Source organism: Carassius gibelio, chromosome A10, assembly GCF_023724105.1.
Source record: "Carassius gibelio isolate Cgi1373 ecotype wild population from Czech Republic chromosome A10, carGib1.2-hapl.c, whole genome shotgun sequence".
Lineage (NCBI taxonomy): Eukaryota > Metazoa > Chordata > Actinopteri > Cypriniformes > Cyprinidae > Carassius > Carassius gibelio.
In genome coordinates, this window is record NC_068380.1 from 259,208 (window position 1) to 272,270 (window position 13,063).

Here is a 13,063-nt window from a genome sequence, read left to right on the forward strand (position 1 = left end):
GTCCCAACGCCTTCCGGATCCCTCTGTCCATCCGGCAGAAGCTGTGCGGGAGTCTGGACGCTCCACAGACGCGCGGGAACGACTGGAGGATGCTGGCGCACAAACTCAACCTGGACAGGTCAGACCAGAGTTATGACTCTACATTTATAAAACCTCTTTATTAAGCATTTATTAAAAACTACACAGCCTCAGCATGATTATGACCAATATTTAGTTTTACTAGGAGTTTCATATTGAATCTATGATGTAATCTATTACTGTCGAATGTGGCTTTACCGAGCTCAACGGCTCTGGCCCAAGCAGACATAAACAAAACACTATTGGCTGCTTTAAAAAGGGGTGTGGCTGCTTGACATGTCCCGCCCTCTCTTCCTGTTTCAGTTGAAATTACGACACCACAGAATAATGCTCGTTCAAGGCACTTCATTGGACCTTTGTTTAATTGGATTTAAATTAAATTGTTTTGAAGTTTATTTTATTTAATATTTTTAACAGGTTTTATTTTAATTTTTCTGTTGTACATATTCAGTTTTTGATTTTTAATGTTGAATTTTTCTTATGATGTAATCGTATGAAGTTTATTTCATATTTTCTTTTTTTCACTATTTTAGTTTTAAAGTTTCTTCTACTTTATTGTTATGAAAATGTTTAATATTAATATTTTTTTCATATTTTTAAAACTTTTATTTCGTTTTTTTTTTTTTTTTTTAGATTAATTCTTAATAGAATTGTAACTTTTTTTTTGTTAAAATTATTTTATATGGTTAACATATTTTTATTATGAACCATTTAATTTCCATCTGTCTGATTCGACACTTTAATCAGAGAATTCAGGAAGTCTGCTGTCATTGGTTCATGTAAGTGTCACTCAAATGGCAGCCTCATGTCTGATTGGCTGGTTCAGTTTAACCCTTTAACCATCAGATTTGAGAGATCCATTAAATCATTTGATTGGAAAAAGTGATTTAGTTTGTGTTCATATTTCAGTGCACTTTTATAGTTTTTCACCGCTAGTTTAATAATGTTATACATTTTGTGAACAATCGTGGTTTTCCCCCCGTGGCTGGCATGTCACGTGTCTCTGTGTTTTCACTCGTCTCGGCAGGAGCGTCTTATATATTTAGTTATTTTTATTAGGTAGTTTTATTTGAATTTTATTTGTTCGTGTTTTCAGTTGTTTTTATTGTCTTATTAATTTATTTGAGTATTTTAGTATTTCTATGTGCTTAAGTTAAAACACGTTTTATAGGCATGATATTTGAGAAAAAATATATATATTTGTTCGTATTTGTACATTTTTTATTTAAGCTGATTTAATGGAATAATTTTAATAGCTTATATTTATTTATTTTTTTTATTCTTCATGTTGTATTTGTTGTTAAAAAATTTGATCCTTTTAATTATTATTTTCTTTTTTTTTCATGTTTTTAATAGTTTTTATTTTCATTTGATATTTTAGTTTTATTATAAGCACTGCAAAAGTTCTATCTGCTTAAATCAAAAAGCACACTTTATCAGAAGGCAAGAAATTTATATATATTTTTGTTTGTGCATATTTATTTATGTTAAATTGAAATTGATTGAATGTTATGCTTTTTATCTTTTTTTTTATTTCTGTTTTTATTTTATTTTTATTTTTTTATGTATCCCATTTTTAATTTCGGTTGTGTTTCAGCACCAGTCCAATCTTTCTAAATCGACACACATTTCAGTAGAGATTTGATAACAGGAGCATCAATCTGTGTGTCGGTCACATGTCAGCCTCGTGTCTTCCCTGCAGGTATCTCAACTACTTTGCCACCAAGTCGAGTCCGACCGGCGTGATCCTGGACCTGTGGGAGGCGCAGCACTTCCCCGACGGCAATCTGAACCGTCTGGCCGCGGTGCTGGAGGAGATGGGACGTCACGAGAACATCATGAGCGCCGAGCACTGACACCGTCCCTTGAGATCGCCGCCGGATCACTGTGAGCTGCTCTGAACACGTACGGTTCCTGCTGCAGCCGTTTGCTTTTCTGGTTAGTGGTATCAGTTTCTTAGGAAACGCGACTTCTGCTGTCCAAATACTGGACCTCCGGCTTCCCGCCGTCTGTCCTGGACATCACGTGACTCACATCCGTCATGGCGGTTGGAGGTACCTTTCTATGAACACGTGTTGAGAAATGCCTTTATTTATACTCCGCTCTATATACAGCAAACACATCAGAACTGTAAAGTTTAACAGTGTTATGCTTCTGTTTTCTTTTGGTTATTAATTGTTATAAAACTGAGAGTTCCGCTCCTTGATTCTGATTGGCTGAGCCACGTTGGAAGCTGTTGTACAGTGCGCTACAAAGTAACATACACCTTTGTTTACGTTTGTGTGTTGCTCGGCAACCACTTTGTAACAAACACAACTGATTCTGAGGAGCTATATTGTTTGGTGGAAGAATACTGTTGTTATTAACATCATCATTACACTTTATTTGCTCTGTTTTATTCTGTGAAACCTTACTATGTATATGAAGTAACCGGTTTATAAAAGCAATAAGCACCGTGAAGCTGTGGTTTACAGTGAATAACGGCCCTTAGCTGTGATAAATTCACTGTAAACCACGGCTTCTTGGGGCTTACTGCTTTATTTTGTTGCATAGTGATCTGTGTGTAACCGAAATGTGGAAGAAAAAGGAAACAAAGGAACATCTTTGAGCGCTGTATTGCAGACCAAGCTGCTTCGGGGCTGAAGCGTTTCAGGAATAGAGTTTAGTGGCCAGAATTCACAGGTTTCATCGTCAGTCTCGGATCCTTTAGTTGACTAACGGACGGACAGCAGCGGATCGGAAGACGTTCAGGAGATCGTACGGGAGCGTGAGTGATGAACGGATGGATGCATGCGGTAAAATACAAAGTGTACAGAGACCAACTAAACTAATAGCCATTGGAGTGTGTTTGTACATTTGCGTTCACTTCTTGTCCAGATTTCTAAAGCTGTCTATGCAAAACCTGCATCCTTTATAAAGAAAGTTATACATGCTAGCAGTCGCTTTCCATAGGTCTCATACGATTATTATATTTATAGTGAGGATGTTACTTATTCTTTTATGGCACGTTCATGATGTATTTTGCGAACGCTTGCATCTCCTCTGTGAAGTTTCTGTACAAAATGTAAGAAAGAATTTTTAAAACAAGCAATAAATTATATTTATATGCAACACTGAATTGGAGTGTGTCTCATTTCTTTGTTTTTATTTGTGATGAAGTCAGATTTAAAGTGTTTCACAATGGCTGTTGTTTAAAAAAGCTTTACGGGAAAAAGTCATAGGAAAAGGATCGTTCAGGATATATAAATATTACATATAAGTTTATGCATTTAGCAGATGATTTTATACAAAGCGACTTAGTGCTTTCAGGCTATCAATTTCTACCTATCATGTGTTCCCTGGGAATCGAACCCACAACCTTGCGCTTGATAGTGCAGTGCTCTACCAACTGAGCTACAGGAACACATATATATCTCACGTGAAAGGTATTCAAGAACATCTTGAGGTTTGATGATTTGTGGAGAACAAAAACTTGTAATTCAGCTGACGCTTTTATCCGAAGCGACTTACGCTTGCTGTATATGTCAGAGGTCGCACGCCTCTGGAGCGACTAGGGGTTACGTGTCTTGCTCAGGGACACATTGGTGTCTTACAGTGGATTCGAACCCGGGTCTCTCACACCGAAGGCCTGTGACTTATCCACTGCGCCAACACCACCCACAATATTAACTGAACAATAATTTGTAATGTCACAAATTGTGTAAAATATAAATATTTATTGGTTTTAATGATAAATTATTTGAATGTGATTATTTGTGTTTTAATAGTTTTCTTTTCCAGGTTTAAAGCAATAGTTCAGCACAGATTAGGAGGAGTTAGCTGCTTCATCAAATTTGGAGAAAGGTAGAATTGCATCACTTGCTCGTGTGTGTGTGTGTGTGTGTGTGTGAAAGTGTGTGTGTGTGTGTGCGTGTGTGTGAATTAGAGAGTGTGTGTGTGTGTGTGTGTGTGTGAAACAGAGTGTGTGTGTGTGTGTGTGTGTGTGAAAGAGTGAGAGAGTGTGTGTGTGTTTGTGTATGAAAGAGAGTGAGAGAGTGTGTGTGTGTGTGTGTGTGTGAAAGAGACAGTGTGTGTGTGTGTGTGTGAAAGAGTGTGTGTGTGAAAGAGAGAGTGAGAGAGTGTGTGTGTGTGTGTGTGTGTGTGTGAAACAGAGTGTGTGTGTGTGTGTGTGTGTGTGTGTGTGTGAAAGAGAGTGAGTGTGTGTGTGTGTGTGTGTGAAAGAGAGTGAGTGTGTGTGTGTGTGTGTGAAAGTGAGTGAGAGAGTGTGTGTGTGTGTGTGTGTGTGTGTGTGTGAAAGAGTGTGTGTGTGAAAGAGAGAGTGAGAGAGTGTGTGTGTGTGTGTGTGTGTGTGTGTGTGAAACAGAGAGTGTGTGTGTGTGTGTGTGTGTGTGTGTGTGTGAAAGAGAGTGAGTGTGTGTGTGTGTGTGTGTGTGAAAGAGAGTGAGTGTGTGTATGTGTGTGTGAAACAGAGAGAGAGAGAGTGTGTGTGTGTGTTTGTGTGAAAGAGAGTGAGAGTGTGTGTGTGTGTGTGTGTGTGTGAAAGAGAGTGAGAGAGTGTGTGTGTGTTTGTGTGAAAGAGAGTGAGAGTGTGTGTGTGTGTGTGTGTGAAAGAGAGTGAGAGAGTGTGTGTGTGTGAAAGAGAGTGAGAGAGTGTGTGTGTGTGTTTGTGTGAAAGAAAGAGTTTTTCAATTCATGTGAAAATGTTGCTGTTTCTTTGTAAGAAAGGTGAAAAAGCTGCATGTCAGAATTGAGTTGACTTTATTAAAGGGGCAGGAATGTTAAACACGTACATTTATTTATCACTCCATTTACATAGAACTGTGAAATATTAAACTTGTGTGTGTGTGTGTGTGTGTGTGTGTGTGTGTGTGTGTGTGTGTGTGTTAAATAAGGCACAAGGCAACATGACGTTCAACGCAAAAAAAAAAAAATTCTTAAACTCATGACAGTCAGTATTTACATTCATATTTTACAAAGACGTATTTCTACAGCGTGAAGACCTGGCCATCATTTCCAGGTTCTGTTTTCTAGAGAACGTGAGGAAAAGCTTCACTTGTAATGTTGGGTGTGTCCGAGTTGGAAAATGCATTTCATTAAATCGTTCAGTTGAGAATTTGCTTCAAAAAAAAAGTCTTGATGAATGTTGAGAGTTTGAGTTGCAGATTGAAGTCTTTACGGTGTATGATGGAGTGACGGTCAGAGTTGATCTGTGATGACCAGCAGGGCGAGTGGCTTGAGTGAACTTTCACAGAAAGCAGGATAAAGCCGCTCTTTCTCTCCAGACTCTTGGGACGGAGTGACTTTCGGGTCACAGTTTGATGTCCTGAGACTCGGACATCTTGGCGAGCGTCTTCTTCACCCGCAGGGCGGTCAGACGAGACGCGGGATTGTGAGCCCAGCATTCGGTCATCAGTTTGCCCATCTGCCGCAGACACTGGACAGACACACAAACACACACAGGTCAGATTCATACAGGCCTTGGAATTTAATTGGGCATTCAATGTTGTTCAAAGAGTTAAATACACATGAACACCAACACAAAGTTGTTATTACGACTGAAGTTTTTCAGTGTGAAAACATGCAGCGTCTGTGACAAATAAGGAATGGTGAAAGTAAAGCTTCTGGAAACACACTCTTCAAAAGATCCTGAGGATCAGATTTGAGACTCTAAAACATGATTGATGGAGATTCAAGTAAACCTTTACTTGATCAAAATCACTCAAGATTTGACATATGTGAAGCTACAGTTACACTAAAAGAGCTTTGACTGGATAAACTCTAAACTATCAGTCAGATGACAGAAGCATGGAAGAGATTGAGTGTGAAACAGCAAATTTTGAAATGTATTCATAGATTTTTTAAAACATTACCAGATTACATATGATACAGTAGCTTCCTAGGGTTAAGCAAGGACTCATGAAACCAAGACCAAGTTTTGGTAAAGGTGGCAGCTTCGTATGATGTTTGTACCTCATCGCTGCTCCAGCGGTTCGGGAACGAGGGTCTCTGTCTCTTGATGCACACCACCTCCCTCATGTCCTCGTAGGACGGGTCGGTCGGCACCAGGTCGTGATACGGCAGCTGATACTCCTCCACGATCCCTTCAGAACCACACAAACAACAGAACAGATCATAGACATCGCTTTACAGTCAATTACTCTTTTTCCTTTTATATATCAGTTGATTACTAGTTATGACTAGTCAGATCAGATCCAGATTACAAAAAAGACAAATATCGGTTGATATATCAGTCGGATCACATCTAGGGAAAATACTTGCCAAATATTGGCCGATATATCGGCTGAGGACTAGTTGTGATTGATCAGGTCAGATCCAATTTTTTTTAAAATACCACATATCCGTTGATATATCAGTTGAAAACTAGCTGTTATTGGTCAGTTCAGATCAAAATGTAAAAAATGGCAAATATCATCCGATATATCGGTTTCGATCCGTCAGATCAGATCCGATATTAAAGACATGCAGCTAAATAAATACATAAATAGGCTAAATAAAAAATAGCTTTTTACAAACACATCTGAACAATTGATATCATCACACTTTAATAACGTTACATAAAGTGCAATATAATAAACACTTTTTTTTCTTTGCATTAATTTGAAAACAACACTTCATAAAAAGACCAAAAGCTTTACACGGAGCAAAGCATGAAATGGTAGTGTTTTGCCTGAAGGACAAAGTCTGCCTGAAATGTGTACTGGTACTAATGCAGCAACCACCAATTATATCACAGCTTCACTCTTTCACATCCAATCAGATCCTGTCAGGTCAAATCAAACAGCCGGACATTGTCTTGCACTCACCGCCGGACACACATCTCCTGGCCATCTCCCACAGGATCAGGCCGAAGCTGTACATGTCGGCCATGATGTAGGACTGGAAATGACTGCGGTTCAGGCTCTCGTCCAGCACCTCTGGAGGCATGTAGCGTTTGGTGCCGACCCGCGTGTTGGGAGGGATGTCCACTTCATTAGTGTCGCTGACAACAAACAAACAAACAGCAGTCAGACATCAGGTGCAATAAACACAAACACACACGTGCATCAAACAACACCTTCACATCAAGATATACTCTATATTTCTGTTTTTAAAGTTATTTTGGTGCATGCAGGCATGTATAAATAACAAAGAGTTCAGATAAATGTTTCTGAACATACAATTTCAATCCAATAAAATACAATTGCAGTAAAAAGTACAACATTCACAAAATATGTTCAATAAAACAGTTGCATAATTATATAAAATAAATTTTTCTTAATTCTGTATAATTTCCTTTTTTATTTAATAACAAAGCATTTTGACATTAAATTTGATATGATGGTCCATGATATAAATGTGGCTAAAAATGAAATCTGTATACGTTTTAAAATAACACAAAATTGATTCATCTTTTAGTTTTGTATAATTTTACTGTTTATGTTTTGGCTGATTACTGATATAATGATATATATATAATGTTAATACTTTTGTATAATTTCTTTATTAATTTATAAAAATATAATCATGACGTTACATCACAAGTTACAGATAGTTAGTTTATATAACTCTAATGTTTTAAAAAAAAAAATCTAATCAAATGCCCTTGTAATTTTTTTACCCACATAAAGCAAATTACTAAAATACACAAATCACAGGAAAAAGTTATTGTCTATTTTACAATCTGTAACCTGTCCTAAAATTAATCCTTGCTAATTATCTGTCTACTATCAGTCTAATGTAATAACATTATAAAGGCCATAGTACTGCTGTACCTGATGAATTTGACAGCGAGCCCAAGGTCAGCGATGCAGCAGCTGCCGTTCTTCTTCACCAGGATGTTTTTGCTCTTCAGGTCTCGGTGAGCGATGGCTGGTTTGCCCTGTGTGCCGAAGATCTCGGTGTGCAGGTGGCAGAGGCCGGATACAGCGGAGTATGCCAGCCGCAGCAGTGCTTTGGTGTCCAGTGTGGTGGATTTGAGGTAGTCGTACAGCGAGCCATTCTCGTGATAGTCCGTGATCAGATACAGCTGCGTCCATGAGCCTGTGCCCTTGATATCCGCTGCGATGAAACCTGACGGGAACACAGGAGAAGGACAGGGTTCACATATATCTGATCTGACCAATTAGAACCAGTGATCAACCGATATATCGGCCGATATTTGGCATGTCTTTAATTTTGTTGTTCAACCGATATAGGCGGTTTCATCATGATCCTAAGTTAACTGGTCGGTGTTCGTTTATCAGTCAGTCCATGTACAAAAGCAGTTAAAGTTAAGGTGATGAGTAGAATAAAGTTGGGCTCAGGTGATTGTGCTGTGGGATGTGTTTCCCATACATTTATTTATTTGTGGCACTCACAATATCAAAACTGACCTATTTTCCAAAAGGCTTCATTGAATAAACATGAGCACGTACTGCAAATTTAAAAATCAAAATGAGGCACGGGTGTTTATATATCACTGTGTTTCTGAAGGAAGACTATCTTTAATTAGTCTATTAAATTATCAATGTCATTATCATTTCATCTTGCATGTTATATGCCTGGTAAAGCAGCGTTTTGCTTTGTGTACAGCAGCTCCTGGGGAAACCTCTGTTTCTCCCACTTTAAAGCACCTCCTGCTGGCAGAGAATCGGTAAGTCTGATTTACGCAGCAAACATATTTTGCTGATCAAAAACAATATAATTAGAGAGACTAGTTAGCTGTTGTTATTGATTCTATTTGGAAGTTTACAGGAAGTTAAGTTAGGTCACAAAAGCATGAAAGCGCATTAACGTTTGTTTACGTTGTTGCTGTTGAAACCATGAATATCGGTCTATGTTCAACCGATATATCAGATGATATTTGCCATTTATTTTTATGTGGATCTGATCTGACCGATCAAAACTAGTCCTTAACTACTATATTGGACAATATGCGGCATTTTTTTTCCAGATCTGATAAGACCGATCACAACTGGTCCTCGGCCGATATATCGGCAAATATTTGGCTTTATTTTTTAAAGATGTGATATGACTGATATGCTATTTTTCAATCTGGATCTGCTCTGACTAATCATAACTAGTGATCAACCGATATATCAAACCAATATTTGCCATTTTATTTATTTATTTTTGTTCGGCCGATATGTCTAATAGTGCAACAATTTCTGACAACAACTTTCTTTACTTGTTGATTAAAATCACATCTCACGGTTTCAGAATCAAGATGCCATTAATTTTTTTTTTATTCACATTTATACTTTATACAATTTAGAAAATATTGTGTTAAATAAATATAGATTAAGTTTTAGTTATGCATTTTTTACTGTCTAGCTTTACATCAGCCACAAGCCACACTGCTTTAATATATCGGCATCACTTATACAAAAAAAAATCCATATCGGATGCAAGAGCCCGAGGAGCTTCCTTACCGAGGATGTTCTCGTGTCTCATCAGGACGGTTTGGTAGATCTCGGTCTCTCTGAACCAGCTGGCCTCTTCTGTGGTGAAGAAGACCTTTACAGCGACACGTTCGCCCCTCCAGCGGCCCATCCACACCTCGCCGTAACGGCCCTTCCCGATCTGCTTCACCATCTGGATCTGTTTGGCAATGGTTCGCTGCACCTGCAGAGGAGATAATGGGATTTTAATTTTCAAATTTATTTATTAAGTTCTGTATAGTTTTCAGTTTAATTCCTTAATGTGTATACTTATTTTTATTAGAATATTTTACTGCAAACAAAAAAAAATGAAAAGACAGATTAAAAATCAAACTGAAAATTAGAGATTTTTTCTGCAAAATATGCATATTATGTTTATAATATATTATAATATATATTATAAACATAATATGCATATAACATGTTTATAGTATTATGCATATAACATGTTTGAATATTAAGCATTTAAGGAACACTTTTGCATATTTTATACAATTCTGTATAAATTTATGACGGTTTTGATAAATGTTTTGTTTGTCTAAAATTATAATAATAATAATAAAAACTGTATCAAAAAGGAACAATCAGTCTTTTTGTTTCTTAAATTATATTTTAAAATAAAAGTTGTTTGTAATACTAGACGTAACACAAATAATAAATCATAATAATAATTCCACTGTTACAGAAACTGAACACATTTGAATCAAAATAATGCCAATTAAACTGAAGAAAGCGATGTGTAAGATAACAGTTTCCAGGTGAAGAGTGGACTGTTGTGATGCTTGTGTCTGACCAGCAGAGGGAGTCCAGATCCGCTGCCGGAGCTCTGAGACTGTTCGATCAGATCCTTCAGAGATTCTCCGGCCGGGATGAAGGTCTCGTCCTGCTCCAGACCCATGCTGTAGCGCGCCCGTGTCACCTGACGGTTATACCTGACACACGTCAAACACCAGACATGAATACAAGTGAGTGGCTGCGAGTGATGAAGATGAGGAGGAGGATGCTGATGTACCTGTAGTAGCAGTATATGAGGATGAAGATCAGCAGGATGCAGCAGATGAACACCCAGGTGTACAGAGCCGTGTGATCAATGCTGCTGTCCTGATCTGAAAGACACTGAACACTTCAGTCACGTGTGTGTGTGTGTGTGTGTGTGTGTAGAAACACAAAACAGCTTCATCGTGACTAGTACGAGTGCTCTGTTTTAAATCATCATCTTCCACCTAGAACACAGTAGTGTGTGTTTTTTTCACACTCAAATGCACAATATTTTGAGGAAAATCATGTTTGAAACACTTTTCACATTCTGTTCTCAGGTCAGTGTGTTCAGAAGGGAAACCGAGTCATAATCGATCATCGTCTTCCTGCAGCTCTGTTCTCGAGTTTCTGACGGACGACAGCGAAGAGAGCTGCTCGCTGGGACTCTAACCTTACACACACACACACACACACACACACACACACTCCATAGAGATCTACTGTTTGATATGAAGATAATTATAATAACTGGAGACTAACACATACTCAACCACTAGAAGAAAACGTACTGTATGAAACAATACATGTGACAGTCCAGGAGTAAAACAGTTCTCATTTTGTCTAACCATTCATGATTACTGCACACACACACACACACACACTCTGGGGTCTGAGGTGTCACAGACGGACAGCTATCAGGAAACTCAAGTGCTCCCGTGAGAAGCCGTGTCCTTTTCATTAGAGCTGTAGGGAACACGCAATCCCAGCAGCCCCTGCAGCTCAAAAACTGTGGTTTGTAACAGTTTAACCTGCCAGAAACCATCAGCTCAGAGACGTGTGTGTGTGTGTGTGTGTGTGTGTGTGTCATGTTATTTATTATTTATATTTGTAGACAAAAGTCAATTTAAGTTTTCAGATCATGAGAGCATAAGGAAGATGTCAGATGTGTGTAAAGTGGTTATGGTGTGTTTGATGGGGTTTGATGAACGCTGCTGTGTTTTACCGGAGCTCTGGAGCGGAGGCAGCGTCGGATGGAGGTCTCGGTTACAGAAATCCTGATCCGTGCAGCATTCTATGATCCTCCTCCGAAGAGCGTTCCCAGTGTCCTGATGGGAAGAGAGTGTGTGTTCATATCAGACAGACAGACAGACACACACACACAAACACACACACACACACACACAGACAGACAGACACACACACACACACACACACACAGACAGACAGACACACACTCACACACACACACACAGACAGACAGACACACACTCACACACAGACAGACAGACACACACACACACAGACAGACACAGTGTTAATTTTGACACGAAATTTTTATTTAGTTTTAGTCTTAGTCTTTTGACTATAATTCTTTTTAGTTTTAGTCAAGTTTTAGTCATCTGATTTGTTTTAATTTTAGTCTTATTTTAGTCGACTAAAATTGCTTGGTATTTTAGTCGACTAAAATAAGACTAAAATCAATAACAGATTTACTAGACAATTTTTTACAGCTGGTATAGGAAACAAACTTAACCAAAATATATAAAACACAAATTCAACTTTATTTCAACACAACTGTGTCTTTATTTCGATTCAAAAGCTTTTATGCAGCAACAAACACTGTCATGATAATGTAAACAATAACATTTATTAATGCCAATTGACCATTAATAAAATAAAAATAAAGTTAGGTCCAGGACCTTAAAGCTTACAGCTGAGCTGAACAATAAGTGCATACATTTAAAGTAAATATTTAATAAGTTGGCAGCTAGGTGGATAAAAAAAGTAACAAGATTTTATAAGGTATTCATTTGTCTAGCAATATTGTATGTTTTAAATACTACAATATTGCTAGATTTGTATGTATAATGATAGGATGTGAACATTCATGTTTCACATGACTAATATAGAAATATTTGTGATATTGTCAACAAGTAGAACATTATAAAATATACTAAACATTAGTATTAATCAAATGTATTTATCATGATATTACGTATTAGTATTGTGCTCGCATCTAATTTGAAGAAGGGGCTATTTTACAGTACTTTTCAGTTCGTAATATTTAATGCTACAACATCTACGCACTGCACTATTCCAATTTTGCTTAGCTCAATAAACAAAAGAACATCGTTGTAAAATTACATTTGAGAAAATGTCCGGGTGGCTCGTCTGTTAATGTCCTTTCAAATTGGTTGTGTTCTTGCCACGAATGAGCGCTCTGCGTGCTTTACACTTTGTTTTGTTTTGTTCGTCGTCAAACGTGAAGTGAGCTGTTGACATTTTGTCGCTCTTTTAGACAGTAGGGACTTTAAGCAACAGCTGCGAATTGAACGGCTACAGCGACCGGAAGTTTGCCGTCACACCGCTGTAGCCAAGAACGTAAAAGTCACTAAGCAACGGTAAAACAGAACAGCGCAACGCAGCATTAATTCATTTATTGAGATCCAAAAAAATATATAATTTAAAAAAGCAAGAGAAGGATTGCTTTTGGCGTTAAATGACAATCTTTTGTCAGAAGAGGAGTTTTTAATATTGTATGATGTAAATAAGTCTAAAAATATAACATTTATTTACCTAACCTCTCA

At 37.7% G+C, this 13,063-nt stretch overlaps 3 protein-coding genes across 3 annotated transcripts in view; 1 reads left to right on the top strand and 2 right to left on the bottom strand.

The window, feature by feature from the left end:
- Window positions 1–3,196, top strand: part of LOC128020689 (netrin receptor UNC5C-like) — an 8,275-nt gene extending 5,079 nt beyond the window's left edge. The window contains exons 4-5 of the mRNA XM_052607294.1: window positions 1–118; window positions 1,781–3,196. The exon at window positions 1–118 is cut by the window's left edge and continues 61 nt beyond it. Of these exons, the coding sequence (XP_052463254.1) occupies window positions 1–118; window positions 1,781–1,934 (272 nt within the window). The 3' untranslated portion in view covers window positions 1,935–3,196. The remainder of the gene's footprint in view (window positions 119–1,780) is intronic.
- A 1,623-nt stretch (window positions 3,197–4,819) lies between these two features.
- Window positions 4,820–11,634, bottom strand: LOC128020688 (bone morphogenetic protein receptor type-1B). Its single transcript, XM_052607292.1, has 8 exons — window positions 11,479–11,634; window positions 10,510–10,603; window positions 10,291–10,429; window positions 9,489–9,681; window positions 7,851–8,148; window positions 6,903–7,078; window positions 6,049–6,179; window positions 4,820–5,512 (listed from the first exon to the last, which is right to left on the bottom strand). Exons 3-8 carry the CDS (start codon window positions 10,393–10,395, stop codon window positions 5,387–5,389), a joined length of 1,029 nt encoding a protein of 342 aa, XP_052463252.1. The 5' UTR covers window positions 10,396–10,429; window positions 10,510–10,603; window positions 11,479–11,634; the 3' UTR covers window positions 4,820–5,386.
- LOC128020586 (trace amine-associated receptor 13c-like) overlaps window positions 11,393–13,063 on the bottom strand; it is a 4,093-nt gene continuing 2,422 nt past the window's right edge. Inside the window, exon 2 of the mRNA XM_052607215.1 lies at window positions 11,393–11,581. Within this exon, the coding sequence (XP_052463175.1) occupies window positions 11,393–11,581 (189 nt within the window). The remainder of the gene's footprint in view (window positions 11,582–13,063) is intronic.